Source organism: Heterodontus francisci, chromosome 5, assembly GCF_036365525.1.
Source record: "Heterodontus francisci isolate sHetFra1 chromosome 5, sHetFra1.hap1, whole genome shotgun sequence".
Lineage (NCBI taxonomy): Eukaryota > Metazoa > Chordata > Chondrichthyes > Heterodontiformes > Heterodontidae > Heterodontus > Heterodontus francisci.
In genome coordinates, this window is record NC_090375.1 from 155,175,257 (window position 1) to 155,200,353 (window position 25,097).

General features: G+C 42.8%; 1 protein-coding gene across 8 annotated transcripts in view; it reads right to left on the minus strand.

Annotated features, from left to right (window-relative positions):
• Positions 1-25,097, minus strand: part of LOC137370106 (TPR and ankyrin repeat-containing protein 1-like) — a 113,229-nt gene that overhangs the window by 44,548 nt on the left and 43,584 nt on the right. For all 8 annotated transcript variants that reach the window (XM_068032264.1, XM_068032261.1, XM_068032263.1 and 5 more), the window contains 9 exons: positions 24,938-25,091; positions 22,097-22,200; positions 19,190-19,276; positions 13,786-13,927; positions 11,231-11,371; positions 6,100-6,267; positions 5,832-6,002; positions 3,251-3,496; positions 411-584 (listed from right to left, as the gene is read on the minus strand). In XM_068032264.1, coding sequence (XP_067888365.1) covers positions 411-584; positions 3,251-3,496; positions 5,832-6,002; positions 6,100-6,267; positions 11,231-11,371; positions 13,786-13,927; positions 19,190-19,276; positions 22,097-22,200; positions 24,938-25,091 — 1,387 coding nt within the window. The remainder of the gene's footprint in view (positions 1-410; positions 585-3,250; positions 3,497-5,831; positions 6,003-6,099; positions 6,268-11,230; positions 11,372-13,785; positions 13,928-19,189; positions 19,277-22,096; positions 22,201-24,937; positions 25,092-25,097) is intronic.

Genomic DNA, 25,097 nt, shown 5'->3' on the forward strand with positions numbered 1-25,097 from the left:
TTATCCTCACTGTTTGCCACACCTCCAAGTTTGGCATCATCAGCAAACTTTGAAATTTTACCCTGTATTCTAATATCCAGTTCATTTATATGTATCCAGAAAAGCAGTGATGCCAGCACTGACCCTTGGGGAATACCACTGTCTACCATCCTCCAGTCTGAAAAACAACCATTTACCAAGACTCACTGTTTTCTGTCCTTGAGCCAATTTTTTTTTAATCCAAGCTGACACTGGCCCTTTTATTCCATGAGCCTCAATTTTGTTAACCAGCCTTTTATGTGGTACTTTGTCAAACAGAAACTGTCTTAAATTCCTGTAATCAAGTTTCTGTATTTTAAGAGAAGTGGTAAAAGCTGGTTTAAGAATTCTAGTGAAACAGGTTTAGAATGAACTGGTAAGTTAGCATTCACCTTTTTTGTCCAGAACAATACAAACTGCTGCGTGAAGAGGTGTGTCGCCTGGAGTGAGAGTAAGATCCTGCGGATCTGCCCTATTGTTTAGCAAGAGATGCACAAGTTTGAAGTCCTCTTTTTTCAAAGACAGCTGCACTGGACTTTCTTTAGTAACAACGCCACATGGAGAGGCTGGAGAGAAAAAAGACTGGATCAGTAACTGCTGTGGGGAAAAAAAAGGGACGGTAACGTAGTGGCAAAGTTATTGGACCAGCAATTCAGAGACCCAGACTAATGCTCTGGCAATAAAAACAAAGTGCTGGAAACACTCAGCAGGTCCGGCAGCATCTGTGGAGTGAGAAGCAGAGTGAACATTTCATGTCTGTGACCTTTCATCAGAATTTCCAGCATCCGCAGTATTTTGCTTTTATTTTAATACTCTGGAGATGCAAGTTCAACTCCCACCACGGTAGCTGGGGGAAGTTAAATTCAATTAATAGAATCTGGAATAAAAAGCTAGTATCAGTAGCAATGATTATGAAACTAGGGTAACTAGAGAAAGGATTGGCCCACTCAAGGACAAAGGATGAAAGTTATGCGTGGAGTCAGAGAAAATGGGTGAGATTCTAAACGAGTACTTTGCATCGGTATTCACCGAGGAGAGGGACATGACGGATGTTGAGGTTAGGGACAGATGTTTGATTACTCTAGGTCAAGTCGGCATAAGGAGGGAGGAAGTGTTGGGTATTCTAAAAGGCATTAAGGTGGACAAGTCCCCAGGTCCGGATGGGATCTATCCCAGGTTACCGAGGGAAGCGAGAGAGGAAATAGCTGGGGCCTTAACAGATATCTTTGCAGCATCCTTAAACACGGGTGAGGTCCCGGAGGACTGGAGAATTGCTAATGTTGTCCCCTTGTTTAAGAAGGGTAGCAGGGAAAATCCAGGTAATTATAGACCGGTGAGCCTGACGTCAGTGGTAGGGAAGCTGCTGGAGAAGATACTGAGGGATAGGATCTATTCCCATTTGGAAGAAAATGGGCTTATCAGTGATAGGCAACATGGTTTTGTGCAGGGAAGGTCATGTCTTACCAACTTAATAGAATTCTTTGAGGAAGTGACAAAGTTGATTGATGAGGGAAGGGCTGTAGATGTCATATACATGGACTTCAGTAAGGCGTTTGATAAGGTTCCCCATGGTAGGCTGATGGAGAAAGTGAAGTCGCATGGGGTCCAGGGTGTACTAGCTAGATGGATAAAGAACTGGCTGGGCAACAGGAGACAGAGAGTAGAAGTGGAAGGGAGTTTCTCAAGATGGAGACGCGTGGCCAGTGGTGTCCCACAGGGATCCGTGCTGGGACCACTGTTGTTTGTGATATACATAAATGATTTGGAGGAAAGTATAGGTGGTCTGATTAGCAAGTTTGCAGACGACACTAAGATTGGTGGAGTAGCAGATAGTGAAGGGGACTGTCAGAGAAGACAGCAGAATATAGATAGATTGGAGAGTTGGGCAGAGAAATGGCAGATGGAGTTCAATCAGGGCAAATGCGAGGTGATGCATTTTGGAAGATCCAATTCAAGAGTGAATTATACAGTAAATGGAAAAGTCCTGGGGAAAATTGATGTCCAGAGAGATTTGGGTGTTCAGGTCCATTGTTCCCTGAAGGTGGCAACGCAGATCAATAGAGTGGTCAAGAAGGTATACGGCATGCTTTCCTTCATCGGACGGGGTATTGAGTACAAGAGCTGGCAGGTCATGTTACAGTTGTATAAGACTTTGGTTCGGCCACATTTGGAATACTGCGTGCAGTTCTGGTCGCCACATTACCAAAAGGATGTAGATGCTTTGGAGAGGGTGCAGAGGAGGTTCACCAGGATGTTGCCTGGTATGGAGGGCGCTAGCTGTGAAGAGAGGTTGAGCAGATTAGGATTATTTTCATTAGAAAGATGGAGGTTGAGGGGGGACCTGATTGAGGTGTACAAAATCATGAGAGGTATAGACAGGGTGGATAGCAAGAAGCTTTTTCCCCAGAGTGGGGGATTCAATTACTAGGGGTCACGAGTTCAAAGTGAGAGGGGTAAAGTTTAGGGGGGATATGCGTGGAAAGTTCTTTACGCAGAGGGTGGTGGGTGCCTGGAACGCGTTGCCAGCGGAGGTGGTAGACGCAGGCACGATAGCGTCTTTTAAGATGTATCTAGACAGATACATGAATGGGCAGGAAGCAAAGAGATACAGACCCTTAGAAAATAGGCGACATGTTTAGATAGAGGATCTGGATCGGCGCAGGCTTGGAGGGCTGAAGGGCCTGTTTTTGTGATGTAATTTTCTTTGTTCTTTGTTCTTTCTTTGTACTGGATTGTCACAAAAACATAACTGGTTCACTAAATGTCCTTCAGGGGTGGAAATCTGACAGCCTTACCCAATCTGGCCTACATGTGACTCCAGATCCACAAGAATGTTGTTGACTCTTAAATGTCCTGAGAAATTGCCTAGCAAGCCAGTCAGTTGTATCAAACTGCTGGAGAAAAAAAAAGCACTGTGGGTGTACCTACACCATATGGACTGCAACAGTTCAGGAAGGTAGCTCACCACCACACCTTCAAGGGCAATTGGGCATGAGCAATAAATGCTGGCCTTGCCAGCACCACTCACATCCCTTGAACAAATACAAAAAGGCAAGGAAAGAAAATCTTGCATTTATATAGTGCCTTTTTTGACCACAGGATGTCCCAAATGCCCTTTAAAGCCAATGAAATACTTCTATTGTGTAGTCACTGTTGTAATATAGGGAGCTATAGAAAAAGTGGGTGTGTTGTAGCTTTACAATAAAAGGCAATGAATACCTTGCTGACTTACCTCCATGGTCTATTAAATTCTGCAGAAGCCATTCCCTGCTCTCATGCTGGTCAAGATCAACAATAACGGTGCAAAGATCCAGACCGGAGAGGTTGCACCTCAGAACAGGCTGCTTACTTTGCTTTTCATTACTTCTCCCAGTTAGTAAGAGCAAAGCCTCATGCCATCTACGTCTGTGAAGAAGCTGCTTGATCAAGTGGCTTGCAACCTTACACTCAACATTCCATAAAATGGCTGTGTTAATCTCTGCAAAACAAGTATTGAAGGCTATTCAACTGGCGACAAGAAACCAAATGCAGATACCTCAAAATAACGAAGACCAAAATAATTAGAGTTTACTTCTCTCTGGTGAACTTTAAGTTCAGTAAACACCTCTAAATGGTAAGCATAGTCAATCTCCATTTGACACTTTACACATTAATCCTTCCTTCCCAAAGTAAAACCTCACCTCGCATCGCTGTTCCATGGAGGTGGCAGAGCTGTACTAAATCAAAGGGCTACATGGATGAAACCACCCATATTAACTTACACATGTGAAATTAGTTGATTGCACATTCCACCTCTTCCAATATCCACAGTTCAGATAGGTCCATTTTTCTCTTCAATTAGAAGACCTGTGTCTTCTCATTATTCTCAACTGCACTACAAAAATGTATTTGACATTTTGTATTACTGGTAAGCTATTGCTTTACAGGTTAGGTGAAATACTTGACCAATGACTCAGCTGGTTAAGGCACGATGTTACCAGCTAATGCAAAGTGAGAAGATGCCAAGTTCCAGTATCATGGCCTCACTATCTCTAGGTTAGGGAGGCGAGGAAGGATATACTTACCTTAGAAGGGGTGAAACAAAGGTTCAATGGACTGATTCCTGGGATGAGAGGTTTGTCCTACAAGGAGGGATAGAGTAGATTGAAACTACTCTCTGGAGTTTAGAAAAATGAGAGGTGATCTCATTGAAATATATAAGATTCTGAAAGCTTGACAGGATAGATGCTGAGGCACTGTGTCCCCTGGCTGGACAGTCTAGAATCAGGGTCACAGTCTCAGGATAAGGGGTCAGCCATTTAGGACTGAGATGAGGAGAAAGTACTTCACTCAAGAGCATTGGAACTCTATACCCCAGAGGGTTGTGGATGCTCTGTTGCTGAGTATACTCAATGCTGAGATGGATAGATTTTTGAAATAAGCAAATCAAGGAAAACGGGGATGGGACAGGAAGGTGGAGTTAAGGTTGAAGATCAGCCATGATCTTACCGAATGGCCTACTCCAGCCTCTATTTCTTATGTTCATCTAATTCTCAGTAATCAGCATAAAAGCAATTAATTCATTAATCTCACCACCACAATATCTCCACTCTATAGTGCAGTTAAAACACCAGCAGCCAGGGTCCATCCCATTCTGCCTTTTGTGACCACTCTCCACTTTTATTTTAGGTGGAAAAATACCCACATTTCATTCAACTATGTCAGTCTATACATATATATAAGCTCCCTCCCAGGCCTCTCGATCTAAATATTCGCACTAATAAATTCTACTTAATGCATGACAGGAGCCTCTCTTATTGTTCTATGGAAAGGTACAGTAATAAATCATTAGTTTGTTCCAATTGTATGCATGCTTTCCTTAAAAAAAATGCAGTATCACTTCACCTTAAACACTTACTCCCTCCACCACCAGCACAAGATGCACTGCAGCAACTCGGCAAGTGTTCTTCAACAGCAACTTCCAAACCCACGACTTCTATCACCTAGAAGACAAGGGCAGCAGATGCATGGGATCACCACCTGCAAGTTCCCCTCCAAGTCAAACACCATCCTGACTTGGAACTACATCGCCGATCCTTCGCCGTTGCTGGGTCAAAATCCTGGAAATCCCTTCCTAACAGCACTGTGGGTGTGCCTACACCCCAAGGACTGCAGTGGTTCAAGAAGGAAGCTCACCAACACCTTCTCAAGGGCAATTAGGGATGGGCAATAAATGCTGATCTTGCTTGTGATGCTCACATCCCAAGAACAAATAAAAAAAAAAATTTTGCTAGAAAAAAAATGGCTTACCTTCATCAGGGTCAGTTTCGGCAACAGTATTATTTTAACATTTCTGGCCTCCCAACAGCGGATTGTTAGTGGACACACATAAGCAAAACGCCATCTCATATGATACATGGAGGCCTGCTACATTGCTGACATACCAATCCCATGCTCGTCCCAGCAGCTCCAGAATTTCGCAATTCCCAAAAGGAGGTGATATTGTTGTAAATTAACCCTTAAAGTCCCGAACCAGAAACCCGATGGAGCTTAAAACCAAAATCCCTGCTAGATAAAAAAAGGTAATAATCCTGAATTTTGCCACCTACTGTTAATAAAATATACAAGAGAAAATGAGTGAGAGAAGAAAACAGCAAGCACGACCTCAAGTGTGAACAGAACAGAGCGAGAGAATTTGATCTGCTGTCTTAGCTGCTATTTGCTCTGGCTCCCCCGTCACAAAGTCGAGACATTGTAAAAAAATTAAAAATTGTAAATCAGTTTGTTTTATTTGCTCTTTGACTCTTGGTTTATATTTCTAAAGGATGACCTACCTGTCAGGGTGGACAGCTGCTGTACAAACACCTGGACCTGTGCTTTGGCCAGTAAGTCCTTACAAGACTCCTCTCTTTCCGAGTTGCAAAACTGCACAAGCTGCTCAGCAGCCTCTTCAAATGTGACAGCTGCACAAACAGACTTGCTCTCCTCCGTCTGGTTTGCTGCTTCTGTATAAATGATCAAATTTAAATAATAATTTGTAATTGCGGCACTTCAAATTATTTTAATGAGAAAGAGGATGCCAGTTATTCAGCAGGTCGGTACCTTGGAATGCTGGGTTTGTAGCTGTTGCTAAGCAATGTTTATCGATAAGATCAACTGCTCTAAAGTTTTTACTCTTCTTCAGGTAGTCAGCTGGAAGCTTGTTCCTTCTATCAAGAATACTGGGATCAGCTCCTGACTGCAGAAGTAAACGCACATCTTCAGTCTGACCTACAATGAAGAAGCAAGAGATTGGAAAAAGTGAACATTTCCCTTGTCTTTGGAGTCTGGAAAATGTGTAAACTCCTCAACTGCATCTGACAGGAAAAAGGGATGTACCATGATCAGCTCCAAGTCATTAAACCCTTTGTAATCAGAGCTGTCAAAATTAATTCCACTGAATACCTTTAAAATTTTGATGCGCATCTATTTCAGGTACTCCGTGGCAGCAAAAACGCCCAGTTGTGGCGCTGAAGAGCAGGTCAAAGCTCCCTCTACTTTGCCCTAACAACGTACTTCAGCACCAAGCTCAGAGCAGTACTCAGACCATTTTTTCCATTTTCTATACTGTTCATCCTGTGAAGTCAAGACTGACACTGCCAACAAGCGTCAAATTAGGGGCAATTTGGTGCTGTAGGCCTATGCATATTAGAAGGCTGCCAAAACTCAGTTCACATAGGACTAACAGCCAGCAGGAGATTTTAATCAGTGTAGATTGGATTTGAACCCATGTACCAGAGATCAAAGGACAGACTCCAACAGTTTCTTGCCATAGAATCATTTGAAAAAGATATTTTCTGTTTTAATGGTAAATTCTGATAAACAAAACCAATTAATTTATTCATAAAATGGAATTGAATGCTGCATTTTTCCCATCAAACTGCGGTTTAAACTCCAAATGTCTCGCTTTTGAGAAGGTGTTATGAACACTGAGGCGACCACAAAAATATTACATGAGGATAATTTAAATAAAAATAAGCTCACCTTTCACATCAGATTAAAGACTTGCACTACAATTTGCTAGAATGTTACCAGGGATGAAGATCTTCAGTTACGTGGAATGACTAGAGCTGCGAGGATTGTTTTTTTTATTTTTTCATGGGATGTGGGCATCGCTGGCTAGGCCAGCATTGATTGCCCGTTCCTAATCGCCCTTGAGAAGGTGGTGGTTAAATGCCTTCTTGAACCGCTACAGACCATGTGGGGTAGGCACACCCACAGTGCTGTTAGGAAGGGAGTTCCAGGATTTTGACCCAGCGACAGTGAAGGAACGGAGATATAGTTCCACGTCAGGATGGTGTGTGGCTTGGAGGGGAACTTGCAGGTGGTGGCGTTCCCATGCGTCTGCTGCCTTTGTCCTTCTAGGTAGTAGAGGTCGTAACTTGCCACTTATCAGCCCAAGCTGGATATTCTCCAGGTCATTCAAGTAACATTCGCACCACACAAGTGCCAGGCAATGACCATCGCCAGCAAGAGAGAATCTGATCATCTCCCCTTGACATTCAATGACATTACGATCGCTGAATCCCCCACTATCAACATCCTGGGGGGGTTACCATTGACCAGAGACTGAACTGGAGTAGCCATATAAATACCATGGCTACATGAGCAGGTGAGAGGCTAAGAATCCTGCGGCGAGTAACTCACTTCGTGACTCCACAAAATCTGTCCACCAGCTACAAGGCACAAGTCAGGAGTATGATGGAATACTCTCCACTTGCCTGGATGGGTGCAGCTCCAACAACACTCAAGAAGCTTGACACCATCCAGGATAAAGCAGCCCGCTTGATTGGCACACCATCCACTAACATTCACTTCCTCTACCACCGACGCACAGTGGCAACAGTATGTACCATCTACAAGATGCACTGAAGCCACTCACCAAGGCTCCTTCAACAGCATCCTCCAAACCCATGACCTCTACCACCTAGAAGGACAACAGCAGCAGATGCAGGGGAACAGCACCATCTGCAAGTTCCCCTCCAAGCCGCACACCATCCTGACGTGGAACTATATCACCGTTCCTTCACTATTGCTGGGTCAAAATCCTGGAACTCCCTTCCTAACAGCACTGTGGGTGTATCTACCCCACATGGACTGCAGCGGTTCAAGATGGCATCTCACCACCACCTTCTCAAGGGCAATTAGGGATGGGCAATAAATGCTGGCCTGGTCGGAGACACACACATCCCCATAAACGAATAAAAAAAAAAAAGGGCTTGCTGCATATGGACGTGGGACTGCTTCAGTATCTGAGGAGTCGCAAATGGTGCTGAACATTGTGCAATCATCAGCGAACATCCCCACTTCTGACCTCATGATGGAGGGACTGTCATTCATGAAGCAGCTTAAGATGGTTGAGCACAGGACACTGCCCTGAGGAACTCCTGCAGTGATGTCCTGGAACTGAGATGATTGAGCTCCAACAACCACAACCATCTTCCTTTGTGCTAGGTCAGACTCCAAAATCCCCATTGACTCCAGTTTTGCTGGAGCTCCTCGATGCCATTCTCGGTCAAATGCTGCCTTGATGTCACTCTCACCTCACCTTAGAACTGTGAAGTTTAAGGGGAGATTTACTAGAGGCGATAAAAAAATCATGATGGGGTTTGATAGAGTAAATAAGGGGAAACTGTTTCCACCAGCTGGAGGTAGGTAACCAGAGGATACATATTTCAGTCAATTGGCAAAGAGCCACAGGTGAAATGGGGGAATTTTTTTAATGCAGTGTTATGATCTGGAATGCATGACTTGAAAGTGTGGTGGAAGCAGATTGACTACTAACTTTGAAAAGGGAATTGATAAATACTTGAATGGGGGGAAATTGCAGGGTGATGAAGAAAGAGAAAGGGAGGAAGACTAACTGGACAACACTTTCAAAAAGCCAGCAAAGGCACGATGGACAGAATGGCTTCCTTCTGTGCTGTGAGATTCGACGATTCTTATCGCATGTGATACTATCTGACCCCCTCTACGAAGTAATTTGCCTGCACTCACTCACACCCACCCAAAGACCCTTTGAAAATATGTGGTTGATAGGAATGGTAGCTGAGCGGTTATGGTACTGCATCAACAACCAGGTTGTGACCAGGTTGTTTTCTTTGCAGCAGGAGAAAGTGAGTAGAGATTTAATTGAGGTGTATAAAATTAGGCTGCATTTGCTGACAATGCAACCACTAGGTGTCGCTGCACTGACACATGCGCAAATGCAGCGTGTTCAAATAAAACGTCACAGTCGGCGACGTTCAGGCAGCTGCCAGGACTAAAGATGGCGCTGCTCAAATAATCACACAATGGCAACATAAACACATGGCAGGAGAGATCGGGTGGGGGGGGGGGGGGGGCGAATTTCCGAGAGGGCCGGTGGGGGGGAAGGGAGGGGAATTCTCGGAGAGTGTAGGCGGGGGGGGGGGAGGCGAGGAGAAGAGCGCACCCGTCGCCACCAGAGTCTCCGGCTGCTCTCTCCCCGCTTCCTCCCACTCTCTTGGCCAGCTTCTCCGCTTGCTCTCTCGCCCGCATTATGCGATGACGTCATCTGCGTATGCGCCAACTGGTCCTGGCAATGCAGAACGCCACACACGCGCAGAGAGCAGGAGCCCATTTGCGCATGCGTGCAGGTTGGCGTAGCCAGATGACGTCAGCGGCTGGCTGCGTTGTCAAGAATCACTTTGCTAAAATCATGAGGGCCCTGGACAGAGTGGGTAGGAAGGACCTATTTCTGTTCGCAGAAGTCAATAAACAAGAGGCATAAATTTTAAGTAATTGGTAAAGGATCAGAGGGGAGCTGAGGAGAATTTGTTTCACCCAGAGGGAGGTGAACTCACTGTCTGGATGGGTGGTAGAGGCAGAAACCCTCATCACATTTAAAAAACACCTGGATATGCACTTGAGATACCGTAACTTACAGGTCTACAGACCAAGGGCTGGAAGGTGGGATTAAGCCAGGACAGACATGATGGCCTGAATGGCCTCATCATGTGTCATAAATTTTTTTGTTTCAGCCCAGAGGTCAAGAGTTGAAACTCCACCATGGCATGTTGGAAACTCGACTCTGTAATTCTGGTTATTTGTGGGCTGGCACCAGAAAACGGTAACCACACAGCTATCATCCCTGTCGACAATACATTTTCAGAAGATCTTTCTAGACTGGTTGTGAACACAGCAGGATTTTGAAATTAGCTTCATTGTTGTGTTGTAGTTTTACTCAGACAGATTTCTTAGAAATTTAAAGTCATGTTGGTACCTAGCAAAGTAGTAATTTGATTTTAGTGAGTTAGGGAGCAGAATCTAGCTTCTTGTAAGCTGTAAGCAAAATTGATGCAGTATCTACTTCCTGCCACTGGGCATCACTCATGGACTTTAATCTATTTTGCAATGCACAGTGTAATTCAAGTGTACTCAGAGCAACTAGGAACAAAATGAGGTCTTGCCAGATTGTTGTTAAAAAAAATAAATGCAAACTGCTCAGGGAAAGATGTCTTTCACCCTACACAGTCTGATCGACACACCAATCCAGACACACAATGTGTGCAGCTTACACATAATGCCTCTGAAGCTGGTGTCTGAGCGATCATATCACAGAAGGTGCCTGCAAAATGATACGTCATGAGTGTTACTGGCTTCAGTGGAGGACAGAAAATTTGGGAGGGAAAAAAAACTGAATTGGTCTTAATTTCAGTTGCTGACCCATATACTGTACTTATGTTAAAATCTTGGATATTTGAACTCTTTTGCTACCTATATGCACATGCTCCAACACACAGACTTCTCTCTGCTTTATCCCTCCATTTATCTCACTCATTTTCATATCATTAGCTACTTGCAAAAAGGGTATTCTTACAATTTGAAAGTAATCTAATTTTTAGTTAATTTGTAGAAGGAAAAGGTAAAATTCATTAGGCATGTTAAATTTAATCTCCTTGGTTAAATTTCCTGGAGATACTAGTGAAATAGAGTAGCTCAGTCCAACATTACTGAGCAGCAGTTTGCACAAGTCAGCATTCTTAGCCCAATTTGGGGATGTCACCAATTTTAAAACATAGAACTTACTACATACACCTTAAAAATATAGCTCTCATCATATACACCTGAACACTGATGGAACACTGATTTTTTTTTAATTCTCAAAGATAATTAGGAAAAGATTTGGAAGAGTAAGACGTGTGAGGATATTGCAATACCAGCTGTTACTTACAACTCCGAGTATATCCATCGGACCCTGTCCGCCAGGAAGCCACCACATGTAAAAGGGAATGACCATCTTCATCTTGTTGGTTAATTTGGTCCTGTAGATATGGCTTTTGTGCAAAAATCCATTTAAGAAGTTTTCTGTCATCTAAAATGTAAAGAATAGATCAGTAAACACAGCAGCAGGACATCCAATCTCACCTCTCTACTCTATCTGAATACAGTCTTACATAAGAACCTAAGAATAGGAACTGGAGCAGGCCATTTGGACCTTCGATCCTGCCCCTCCATTGAACAAGATCATGGCTGATCTTCTACCTCAACTCCAACTCCTGCACTATCCCCATATCTCTTAATTCCCTTAGTACAAAAAAATCTATCAACCTCTGTCTTGAATATTTTTAATGATTGAGCATCCACTGCCCTTTGTGGTACTGAAGTTACAAAGATCTGGAATCCTTTGAGTGAAGAAATGTATGCTCAACTCAGTCCTAAATGGCTGACTCCTTATTCTGAGACTGTGACCCCATGTTCTAGATTTCCCAGCCAGGGAAAACATTTTCTCAGCATCTACCACGTCAAGCCCCTTAAGAAATTTATATGTTTGAATTATAACACCTCTTATTCTTCTAAACTCCAGGCTTAGTCTTCTCCATCTCTGCTCATTGGACAATCCCCTCATACCAGGGGTCAGTCTACTGAACCTTTGCTGCACTCCCTCTAGGGCAAGTATGTCCTTTTTGAGTTACTACATCCAACATCCTTGGACAAAACGTTTGTTAATAACAAACCGCTACCAATACTAACCTTACTAGTTGACTTATCACACACAAGAAATGGCACAAACCAAAGCAAAATGAGCAAAATTTGTAACTACACTTCAGAAGTACTTCTTTGACCCTCAATGAAAGCCTGAGATGAAAGGCACTATATAAATGCAAATTTGTTCTCTCATTGACAGTGCATGTGATGGAGCTTGGGCTATATCATATTCCTTATTCTATATTTATATATTATATACACATACACACACAATATATAATGTGCATTTAAATAGCGCTGTTAACATAGTAAAACACCCCAAGGCACTTCAGAGGACTGCAGGACTGATGTCAAACACCGAGCCACATAAGGAGATCCTAGAACAGGTGATCAAAAGCTCGGCCAAGAGGTAGGTTTTAAGGGGCATCATGAAAGGGAGAGAGATAGAGAAGCGTAGAGGCTCAGGGCCTCCAATGATGGAATGCCCAAGAGGCTGGAATTGGCAGAGCACAGGAGGTGTGGAGGAGGCTGTAGAGATAGGGAGGGGCGAGGCTAGGGAGGGATTTGAAAACAAGTATAGGAATTTAAAAATTGAGGTTTTTCTGGACCGTGAGCCAATGTACCTCAGTGAGCACAGCGAGGATGAGTGAACGGGACATGGGTGCGAGTTAGGATACCGGCAGAGGAGTTTTGGATGAGTTCAAATTTACGGAGGGTGGAAAATGGGAGGCCAGCCGGGGGAATACTGGAATAGTTAAGTCTACAGGTAACAAAAGCAAGAACAAGAGCTTCATCAGCAAATGAACTGAGGTGGGATGAGACCAGCAGTGTTACAGATATTGAAAGTAGGCTATCTTAGGATGTGGTTGGAAGCCCATCTCAGGGTCACACAGGACACCAAGGCTGTGAATAGTTTGCTTCAGCCTTAGACAGTAACCACTCTATATAATACATATATAAAAAAAATCAAATGTGCTTTTAAAAATAAAATGGCCCAAGTCTACAGAAATCATTAGGGAAGTTCACTGCATCTGTGGCATGAGGAGCATGGAGAGGTTTTTCACCTGCATTTAACCTCTAGCTAATCACAACATTAATCCTTTGAAAACAATGCTGTAATTTCAGGGTCAACAGCATTTACCCCATCATAATTAGCAAAATCTCTGAAGAGCCTCAAACATGCAATCAGGCTCGTGATAACGGAGTAACTCTCCAGATTAATCTTACTTTATTAACCTTGGTACCAACATCCAGGTGGAGAGTTAACAACATATTTTGAGGGCAAGACAGACCAAAAACAGAAAAACAAAGAAATAAATAAATTACATTTAAATAACACCTTTCACGACCTCGTGACTTCCCAAATTGCATCACTGCCAAATAAATATTTTGAAGTACAGTTACTATAGTAATAAAGGGTTGCACTGTAGTTAATTTCAACACAAATAAGATAAATGACCAGAAAATCTGTTTTTGTTGGTGCTTGCGAAGGCTTAAGTGTTGACCAGGCCAAGATTCCCTTGCTTTTCTTTGAATAGTGCCATGTGATCTTTTATGTTTGCCCGAGACGGTAGATAGGGAGCTTTTGTTAATGTCTCCTCCGAAAGGTGGCAACTTGAACAGTGCAGCACTCTCTCAGTACTAGATCAGAGTGTCAGTCAAAATTATGTGAGCACCTCTCGACAATAGGGCTTGAACCCACGAACTGCTGACTCATAGGCAGGAGTGCCACCACTGAGCCAAGTTACCTACAATAAATAACTGCAATACAATAGGTTTTTTGAAAGCGAAGCTACTTACTGGTCCTTCCAGCAAGTTTGAGGATGGAATGAAGTGGGAATGGTCCAATACTTTCAAGGTTTCCTGTATGAGATACTAAGGTACGTAATAGCGTTGTTATCCATTTATCATGATGGAATGGTCTATATAATTGAGGGACACACTGGAAAAAAAGAGGGGGAAATATAAACATAAACCTCACAAGCAATTTCTCTATACATTGTGAATAGAAGTGAAAATATTTCTGATTTAAAAAGATTGAAATAATTCAGCAACAGGTTTTGTTAGAACTATTTGCCAAGGACTTTTTTTTAAAAACCCAAAATAAATTCACTGGGGTGAGGGGTGAGGAGGGGAAAATTGTAGATACAAAAATCTAACTTATCTTCGAATGGTTTGTTAGTCAGATATACAGCGAAATATCAAAGCAAAATTGATTTAGACACAATAAACTTTAGATCATCAGTTGCGAGACAACTATGAACCAATGATTCTTAAGAGCTATCTAAAAGGCTCATCACGCACAGCATTTCATTAGATGTGGCCTCTCAGCCGAATGCAAAATCTGCCATGAAGCAGTGCAATTGGGCAACATTTTTGAACCTAACTTTTCTTTTTACGTTGCTTTCAATAATTTCCCAACATCTGTTTAAAAGTGGTAACATGAAGTTTGATTAAAGCAGCTGAAAATAGGTTTATCACAAAAAAAGCACTTTTAATCAGTCAATCCACCATCTCTAAGTAACCCACTTTTAATTCACTGAAAATCACTTTTAAGAAATACATAAAACTATTTTCTAGTTATATCGGGGTACATTGGTCAGCTTCTTAGTAAATTAAACCCAAAAAATCATATTTAAAAGCTTTTAATACTTCCCTTTTAGTGTCCTTGCATCCAAAAGAACCAGATTTATTTTTATATCCTCCCTAAAGACTTGCCAACGGGCGTAATTAGCAGAAACTCCCAATGGTGATTAATTCATCCAGGGCCGTGGTCTATTGTGGTGAGGCTAGCTTCTAGCGCAAAGATTTTTAAAGATTTTTGAAAATCATCGCAGAAACAGTTGTGCCAAATTCAAATTGCGCTTAAAATTTCACCATCTTCTGTGTCCCATATGCCGACTTCAGCCGAGTTAACTAATGCAATCGAGTGGAAACTCCAGGCCCATCATATCTAATTAAAGGTCTTACATCTGCCTGCACTTCCTGTCCACTCTTTCCACTATAAATTTTTATCTCCACATTTACAATAGAAGCTGCTCTTGTAAATGTTATCATACTGTAATAATATTCTCCTGCCAGCTGTGATATTGCTGGGCCTTAGTTTTGAGTTTCTGAACTGCTTCATATGAATGCAAACAAACTTCCTGTATCCAAATAATTTCTGCTTGCTAAGCGGTGACAAAATTACAACTGTATGCTTTAGTATATTTATCTCCCATCCCCAAAAACAACTTCACATAAAAACTACATTTGAACTTGACTTCTCATGTGCAACAAGTCAACTAGTATTTTATTAAAATCTTACAACGGTGTGCAATTCCTGTCTACTAAATCTTACTTCCTGTTGTCACATTTTCACGTCAATTTTTCATTATAAGTTCTTATGTCCACCTGGAGAATGGAACCAGTCTATGTAAACTCATGACCCTGCAAGTGCATGATTTGGCCACTGGACAATTCTGTATTCACCCCACAAATCAATCCAAAACCTTCAAAAAAAACCTTCCAGTTGTCTTTTTTCTATGGCAACTAAGCTTCATAAAATACAAAATAAGGGTTTGTTATGAACCCGGTGGAGATCAACAAACCAAGAGAATCGAAGTTACTGACCTAGCACAATAGAAAACCCAAAGAAGGGAGATTTCACTTTTCTAAATTTACTTCGACAATCAAACCAAAATCAAACTAACTTGAGCATGAAATAACAGACAAATCACAGTCAATATATATATAGTTTACAGATTACAAGTTAATTATCAGATGCAACAAAGATAGATTTCACAGATTTACTGGGCAGTCCTCCCAACAAAGATGGCACCGAACAGCCTCAAAGTTCTTCACAACTTTGAACTTCTTCAGGTAGATTTCTAGCTCCTATCCTCCAAGATACAGACACTGATGTAATGCATTCTTGTCGACAGTAAGGGGGGCGGTCTTCCCTTCAACGCTTTGGTCTTGTCGCCTCTCGAACAACCTTGGCCCTGCTCACAAGTTCTGATGCCGTGGTTCCACCACTATTTCTTTAAGTCACTGAAAGCAGCTACCGCAACTCATGTTTGCCAATGGCTAGCTCCCAGAATCAGTTTTCTCTCTCTGAAGCTTCGCTGCCACAAAGTCTGCAGCCTCCTTGAACTCTTCAATCTTCAAGTCTGAGTTTGGATAGTTCTTGTCACATGTCTCTTATCTGGTTCCAACCAGTTGCAGTTTCAACTTCCCCAGAAACCTGAAGCTCCTAGGGCTGGATTTTATGTCGGGCGGACGGGAGCTGGCCACCAATGTAAAGGTTGGGGGCGAACCTGCTTCCGCCCAACCTGGGGATCTGACATATTTTACAGGTCCCTGGGCTTTGTTTCAAGGTGGGACTTCCACCCGCTTGGGCCGGCAGCTCTTAGACCCAGCAGTGCCACCGGGAGCGGACTGCAGCCCAGCCGAGGACATGGAGCCAGGAGTCCACTAAGTTGGGGTTTGCCTCGCTGGGCTAATCGGTCGCGCCCCGGCGAGGCAAAGATGGTCATTTTGGGGGAAAGGGGCGTCTCAGGTCCTGGGGTTGGTTGGGGAAGCATGGGTGGCCCTCAATTGGGCACCCTGTGCCCGTTTGTCCAGGCCCGCCCCCGGTGTGCTGAGAGGCCGCCAGGTTTCACTGGGTGGCCTTTTAGGTATCCCAGACGCCACTTGCCATGGGTAAAATCCCCGTGGAGGTGGGCGAAGGCAGTTAAGTGGCCACGTGAGGGCCTTGACTGGCCTGGGGCGGGCGGCCAGTTTCTCGCCACCATCCCCCCCCCCCTCCCAGGCCCATATAAAGTGGGGCGGAGGCAGGAGTGGGTTGGGAAGGCCTCTCGGAGCCTCCCACTCAATTTTACGCCACTTTCCCCACCACCATCCAGCTCGCTGGGGTGGCATAAAATTCCAGCTCTAGTTTTACTTTCAAGTTAGGGTTTGTCTCAAAAAAAGTTTTTGAAACCAGAGTCAGTGCACCTAACAGAATTCAACAAGTCATCTGTTCTAACCGTTTGCACATACTCCTCCACTTGTCTTAAGAGTTAAAAAACAATAATTATTTTTAAAAAACGACATTTCACAAACTAGCTCATTAAAAATCTTCTGGCTGCACAAACATCCCGGCTCCAAAGACTTTAGTTAATGGAAACCTCATACCTAAATCTGTCTCCTTTTAACTGCGTATATTGCCCAAAAATACCTTCAGAGAATTTTTCATATAAATATTTTTCTCTGCCATTTTTTTCCTCAATAATAAAATACATATTCTATAATAACGATTAAATTACCCATTGAATTGTCTCACATCTTTTAATGCCTTTATTTGAAGGCCTCACTCCTCTACCAAAAGCTTACACTTGAACTTGATTTCTGCCCAGTGCTAACTGTTAGTTCAATTTGAATCGTGCAGTTTAAGCATGTGCCGTGTACCTCATTTCCCAGGATGCATCAGCACCAGTTAACTGTAGAGATGGAATAATTTTTCTTAGCTTTTCTTCAACTGAGCAGAAGCTACTAGAAGCTAAGAGCAGAAATTTCAGCTGAAGTTTGTTTATTTTTTTTTTATTAGGAAGTTATGTGGGCAAAATGCAAGCACGGGAATGAACAAGTGGGTGCATGAGACTAAGAGCTGGATTTTACTGAGCTCTCGACGTCGGGCTCCATGAGGCAGGGGCCGGAAAATCGTTCCGTCAGTGGTCTGCCACGGAGCCCAATACTGGGAGGGCCGGGCCCAATCCTGCCGGTGGCGGCGAGGCTCCTTGGCGGCACCCCCGCTGCTGGGCGATGGAACCTGCATCTAAATATGTAAATGATTGAAATGAATACATTAACAGGCACTTACCGGAGATCTTATGGGCCCGCCGCAATCTTCGGAGCGGCGGCTGTCACTCCCAGGCCCTCACTTCCTCATTTGGGGAAAGCAGGTGTGACACTGGTGGAAGGGTGGGGGGGGGGGTTTAAGATTTTCAGTGCGTGGGGAGCGGATGGGGTCAAACAATCATGAGCGTAGGGAATGGTGGGAAGGGGTGAACTTTAAACTTTGTACAGTATGGGGGAGAGGAAAGGTCATATTTCAAAGGTAAGTGCTTTGCGGGGGGTGGAAGGGCAAATATTTAAGGTTATTGGTATGGGGGGGGGGTGTGGGAAAGGGGCGAGGGAATTTTTATTGCAACAGTAAGGGTGGGGGTGGGGGTGGAGCGTGCGTATGACTTCAAAAATTCAAAAATGTAAGTTCACGGGCAGGGCTGGCTGCCCTTTAAAAATAGCGGCAGAGCCTACATACAGGCAGCTGAAAAGTTATTGCCGGCGTTGGACAGCCAGCCCCCTCCATGTGATTGTGGCGGGAGGAGGTGGGCCGATCCCGGTATTTAAATGAGCTACCGTGCAGTAGGTCGCGGCAGCTCAACGACATGCGGGCCGCCATTTTTTTAGTTTGCCGCCAAGAGCAGCGACGGGCTCTTAAAATCCAACCTGAAGAGTGTGGGAAAGTGAGTGCGAGAGTGTGTGAGGTGACACTGTACAGATTACACACCTATTGCAGATTTTGCTGAGCTCGATAAACTATGTGCATTAAGCACAGTTATTTTTTCAAATATCCTGTTCACCATTATCTTTTTCTCTCCAGTTAGCAATCCAAATTTCTGGTAGCCCACACCATACAACCAGCTTGCCATTACCATAAATGTTCCCAAACACACTCATTCAGCTCAACTCTTCCAAATCCATACAAATCAAATAACCTGTTCCCACAAAACACACTGTCTCACCTAATATACATTAAACAGAGGCCCCATCTGGCCTCTCAGGTGGACAGAAACGTTCCCACGGCACTACTTCGATCAAGGGAATCGGAGTTATCCCTGATGTCCTGGCCAATTATTATCCCTCAATCAATATCACAAAAACAAATTATCTGGTCATTATCACATTGCTGTCTGTGAGAAGTTGCTGTGTGTAAATTGCCTGCTGGGTTTCCTAGATGACAATGGTGACGACATGTCAAAAGTACTTCATTGGCTGTAAAGTGCTTTGGGAAGTCCTGTGGTTGCGAAAGGCGCTATATAAATGCAAGTCTTTCTTTCTAATGCCACATCAGATCCACTTTGTTATGAAAAAACAAATCCTCTCACTTCCACATGATGCAGGAAATCAACTAGTAAGTATAATACATTTCCAGCAATAAATTCCATGTTGAAATGCATACCGCAACTAGTTCCTTAAGCGAGATTTGTGCAGCACTGTACTGGTTTCCAGGGGCGAGTTTCCATTCACAAAGAACAAAGTAAAGAGCCTGGGGAGGAAAGTGTATTAAAAATGAAGTCTGTGTACTTATCAGTTCCGTGTGAGTGATATAAATTAATTAACTGCATTGCTTAGTATTACCATGGAGATAACTACGCCTTTCATAATAAAATAATTTTCTTTTGTCTTCGCCCTTTGGGGATTAAGGGGGGTGGGGTCAGGGAGGGTTCTAGTCTCCAACAAACACTCACCTCCTCAGCCTCGGTGACAATTACAACATGTCAATCACTTCCGAGGCTGAGCTCGACTGACTGGGATCAAAACTTGGAATCTTTCTGCTGTCGGATTTCACAAAGATTAGGTGGTTTTTATAATGGACAGAAATTTATACCCAGATGGCAAGGTGAAAATCTACCTTCACGTTTTGTCTAAAACATTTCTTTCAACTTCCCTCTTTATCTCTCAATGTTAATCCTGAGTCTATGCCCCCTTGTTATGAATTCATCAAATAGTGGCAAAACACTTGTGTGATTTAAGATCCTTCATGTATTGCTATTGTTATTTTTGTTCTCAATGGAATAGGGTTGATTTTCTAAAGGTACAGACGCTCCCCATTATTTTTCATCCACAAAGAAAGATGGGCGGGAGAGAGGAGAGGAGGAAGATTGTCTATTATTTCCCAATTTGTTGCAATCGACTGACCAGGCTTCTCACCAGGAGACAACTGTCACATTACAAACTCTACTATCCAACACATTTCATGAAGTGATGTATTTTTGTAGGAAGAGTAAGGAGAGGACATATACATTAAATGGTAAAATGTCAGATAAGCAGAGAGCTTTAGCAGTCTGGACACATAAATCTTTAGAAGTTGGAAGACAAGATGACAAATCTGTAATAAAAACCTGTGGGATCCTATGAAAAGGGGAACAGAGTATAAACCCAAAGAGGTAATGCTACATTTATATATTTCGTTGGGTTTGGAACACAGGAACACGAGTAGGCTATTCAGCCTCTTGTGCCTGCTCTGCCATTCTGTCAAATTGTAGCTGATTTTTACCTCAATTACATTTGTCTTTTATCTATACCCCGTAATATCCTTTACCTAACAAAATAGTCTAGCTCAAAATTTAAGATTATGTTCCCTTGCTTTGAATTCTTCCACCAGAGGGAATAACTTCTCTGTATCTACCCTACCAAATCCCTTTAGCATTTAAAACAAACACCCATTAACCATCTGCAGTCAAGGGTATCGAGGCCAGGTTGATGCAACCCGTCCTCATAATTCAATCTTCAGACTACCATTAGAATATGATATCTATAGTTTGGTCACTCTACTTTAAGAAAGAAGACAATGCTGTAAAGAAGATGCAGAAGAGAGTTACTAATTTTGAGGAGACATTGTGGTTCTGTTCACTGGAACAGAGAGAGTTAAAAGGAGGTTTGATAGAGGTGTTCAAAACGATAAAAGGTTTTGATAAACAAAATTGGGAAAAACTATTTCCACTGGCTGGTGTGTTGGTAACTAGAAACGACAAATTTAATAGCATCATTAAAACAATGAAAATAAGGGAAAAGTGTTTAAATTTATTTTTGTGCAGAGGTTTGTGAGGATATAGAATGTCTTATCAGAAACAGTGGTAGAAGTAGATTTCAAAATAAAGTTAAGTGGACAAGTATTTGAAAAAATAAAAGAAACTTAAAAGGGTATAAGGAAATAGAGCAAGGAAATGGTTATCAGACGGGCCTGGTCTACTAATTTTATATTAGTTTTTTTTAACATTGTAGTTATGTTAACCTTTAGCCTTTACTTGTCAAGCAGGGAAATTTGAGTCAGTTTGGAATGGTGACCACTGGGCTCTTGGACCAAGCTTGACCCAGCAGCAATAGTCAGTTTCAGGATCAAGTAATAAGAGATTTAATCAAAGTCCTGTTACTGCATATCAGTACTTAAAAACCTTAAATCATTTTGTAAATGTTGGAAAATAGGTAGTTCTGCGAAGGAAAACATCACCCTTTTTAATTGCTACCTCTGATGAAATGTCATTGATCTGAAACATTAACAGATTCTCTCTTCACAGACGCTGCCTGACCTGCTGAGTATTCCAGCATTTTCTGTTTTCATTTAAAATGAAAGTTTTCACTTGGTAGAACATCAATTATATGGAATAGTGAAACTAGTGATAAGCTGACAAAGTGAGTTATTGTAATCTTGTTAGCCCAACAGAAAAAGAATTTGACAAGTAAGGAAAATTAAAATTATTGATAGGCATAAATCAATTCAATTCCCCATAGAGTTGTGTTTTAACTTTGGTATTATCATGAAACGTATGGATTATCATGTACAGGAGGTGAGAGAAATGTATAAAAACTGGCAGTTTGCAAGGAGTAAAAACAGACCTGAAACGTCTTCAGAGATGCTGCCTGACCTGCTGAGTATTTCCAGCCCTTTCTGTTTTTATTTCAGATTTCCAGCATCAGCAGTATTTGCTTTTCGTTTGTAAGGAGTATTTGGATTCCTAAAAACCCAAGACTGAGCTCATAATCCTAACATGTTTGCATCGCCAGGTGTGATTGTTAGGTATGACCATTTAAGTGTCTAAGTACTGCTGCATATACTGTATTAATACACCTATGACACCTAACTTCAATGTTCAAAAGCCTCATTGAAAACGTTATGCTAACGGGAATGAGGCCAATTGGATAGCTCTTGCAGGACACCTGCCCTGGTGTGAAGGGCTGAATGGCCTCTTTCTGTGCTGTAAAATTCTATGGTTCTAGTTTCTATGATGTACTAAGTGTTCTAATTCAAATATCTGGTTCAGCTATGTTACAATTTTAATCACCATCACTTTGAGTGACTGCTTACCATCCATAAGTTTTTTTTTGCAGCTTTTTCGATAGCTATTTGCCAAATCTGGGAGCTGTAATTTTTCCATTTTAGGATCTCAAAAGAGCTGCTATCTCTAGTCCCTGTGAAGATAAGGTTAGCGGTTAAAACAGTGATCTGAAACTCTCAAATCTTAAGCTTGTCATTAATATATGTTGACATGCAGGCATAATTTGTTTTATTCTTATTTTGTGGTGCTTGCTGGTGATAATATAACATTGCCACATTAGTTATTTACTCGACCATAAAGTAGAAAGGAAAACTTATTGAAATCACACGAAACAGGAAGAAAGCTAACAGCGATTCATTTCAGCAAAGTTGCACAAAGCAACTCAAACAGTAGATTTGCTGCAGTTATGAGCATATATAGGGCAAATTTTGTGCTTGACAACACTTATTTCCAATGGATAAAGATGTTCAGAAACACAAAATCTAGTCTCTGACCCCTTTACGCTGCCCTGGGATTGGTGGAGGACAGGGTGCCTGTGATTACACTAGGCGAGGCAAAGGGCTACAACAGAGATATCCAAGTCTTCTGACTCATCTTGCTGTTGGTTTGCTGCTCAGGTTCCCATTTGGAGGAGCTTCAGGCCCTACTGATTTACCATTGACCAGAAACTGAACTGGACCAGCTACATAAATACTGTGGCTACTAGAGCAGGTCAGAGGCTGGGAATTCTGTAGTGAGTAACTCACCTCCTGACTCCCCAGTGCCTGTCCACCATCAACAAAGCACAAGTCAGGAGTTTTTATTTTATTCATTCATGGGATGTGGGCCTCACTGGCAAGGCCAGCATTTGGTGTTCCCACCTGTGTGATGGAATACTCTCCATTTGCCAGGATGGATGCAGCTCCAACAACACTCAAGAAGCTCCACACCATCCAGGACAAAGCTACCCGCTTGATTGGCACCCCATCTACAAACATTGACCCCATCCACCACCTTCAACATTAACTCCCTTCATCATCGACGCACAGTGGCAGCAGTGTGTACCATCTACAAAATGCACGGCAGCAACTCACCAAGGCTTCTTCAATAGCACCTTCCAAACCACCTAGAAGGACAAGGCTATCAGATGCACGGGAACATCACCACCTGCAAGTTCCCCTCCAAGTCACACACCATTTGACTTGGAACTATTCCTTCACTGTCGCTGGGTCAAAATCCTGGTACTCCCTTCCTAACAGCACTGTGGGTGTACCTACACCACATGGACTGCAGCAGTTGAAGGCAGCTGACCACCACCTTCTCAAGGGCAATTAGGATGGGCAATAAATGCTGGCCTAGCCAGCAATGCCCACATCCCATAAACAAATAAAAAAGAATTGTCAGAAAAAAAAAGCTGAGGTCTAGCAATAACAACTTATATCTATATAGCACCTTTAATGTAATAAAACATTCCAAGGAGCTTTACAAGCATTACTAAACAAAGCAGAACACGAAGCCACAAAAGCAGATATTGGGTCAGATGACAAAAGCTTGGTCAACGAGGTAGGTTCTATGGAGTGTCTTAAAGGAGGAAAGCAAGGTGGAGAGGTGCAAGGAGGGTATTCCAGAGCTTGGGTCCGAGGCAAGTGAAGGTGCAGCCACAAATGGTGGTGCGATTAAAATAAGGGATGCTCAAAAGGCCAGAATTAGAGAAGCACAGATATCTTGGAGGGTTGTGAGGCTGGAGGAGATTACAGAGATAGGGAGGGGAGAGGCCATAGAGGGATTTGAAAACAAAGATGAGAATTTAAAATCAAGGCATTGCTTGACAGGAGTCAATGTAGGACAGTGAGCACAGGGGTAATAGGGGAATGGGACTTGGTGCAAGTTAAGACACGAGCAACAGAATTTTACATCAACCCCAGTTTATGGAGTGTAGAATGTGGGAGACCAGCCAGGATACGCTGGAATAGTCAAGTCTAGAGGTAACGAAGGCATGAATGAGGGTTTTAGTTACATATGCCTGAGACAGGGTGCAGTTGGGTGAAGTTATGCATGTCGAAATAGGCAATCTTAGTGATGGCATGAATGAGAGGTCAGAAGCTCATCTTGGGGTCATACTGTTGCCAGGGAGAGGAATGAAGTTGGTAGCTGGGGAACAGAATTTGGAACGGGGACCTAAAACAGTGGCTTCAGTCTTCCCAATATTTAATTGGAGGAAATTTCTGCTCATCCAGTATTGGATGTCAGTTCAGCCGACTGATAGTTTAACAACAGTGGAGCAATTGAGAGAAGTGGTGGTGAAGTGGAGCTGGGGGTCGTCGCGTACATGTGAAAAGTAATGTGCTTTTAGATGCTGTCGCCGAAGGGCAGCATGCAGATGAGAAACAGGCGGGGGCCAAGGATAGATCCTTGGGGGAAACCAGAGGTAACGGTGTAGGAGTGGGAAGAGAGGTCATTGCTAGTGATTCTCTGGCTACAATTAGATAGAGAAAAATGGAACCAGGCGAGAGCAGTCCCACCCAACTGGCTGACAGTGGAGAGGTGTTGGAGGAGGATGTGTGGTTTTGGTACTGTGATGGGGCAGAAACCTGATTGGAGGGATTCAAACATGGAGCTCTAGGAAAGATGGGCACAGAAATGGGAGGTGACAACACATTCAAGGACTTTGGAGAAGGAAAGGAGCTCGGAGATGGGATGGTAACTTGCAAGGGCAATAGAGTCAAGGGTTAGCCAGTTCTAGAGTTCTAGCGTGATTTCTTTGCTTTTATGTTCTATTTTCATATTCATTTCTCATACGGATTCCAAGCTTGCCAGTTAACAAGCAGATGTGTTAACTTTTAAATTAATTAACAGAGGTTTTGGAGTACACTGCACAAAATTCAACGCACCGTCAGCTGTCAGGATTCCCACTACGAAATCTGCAATCTGATAAGGAGATTGATCTCGATCTGTGTCCAAGATATTTAGCCCTTCATGGAAAAACTGATATGCTCCAATGTGATTGTGCAGCTTCAGTAAGGCATTGCCAGCCCAGTAGTAGCCCTATGT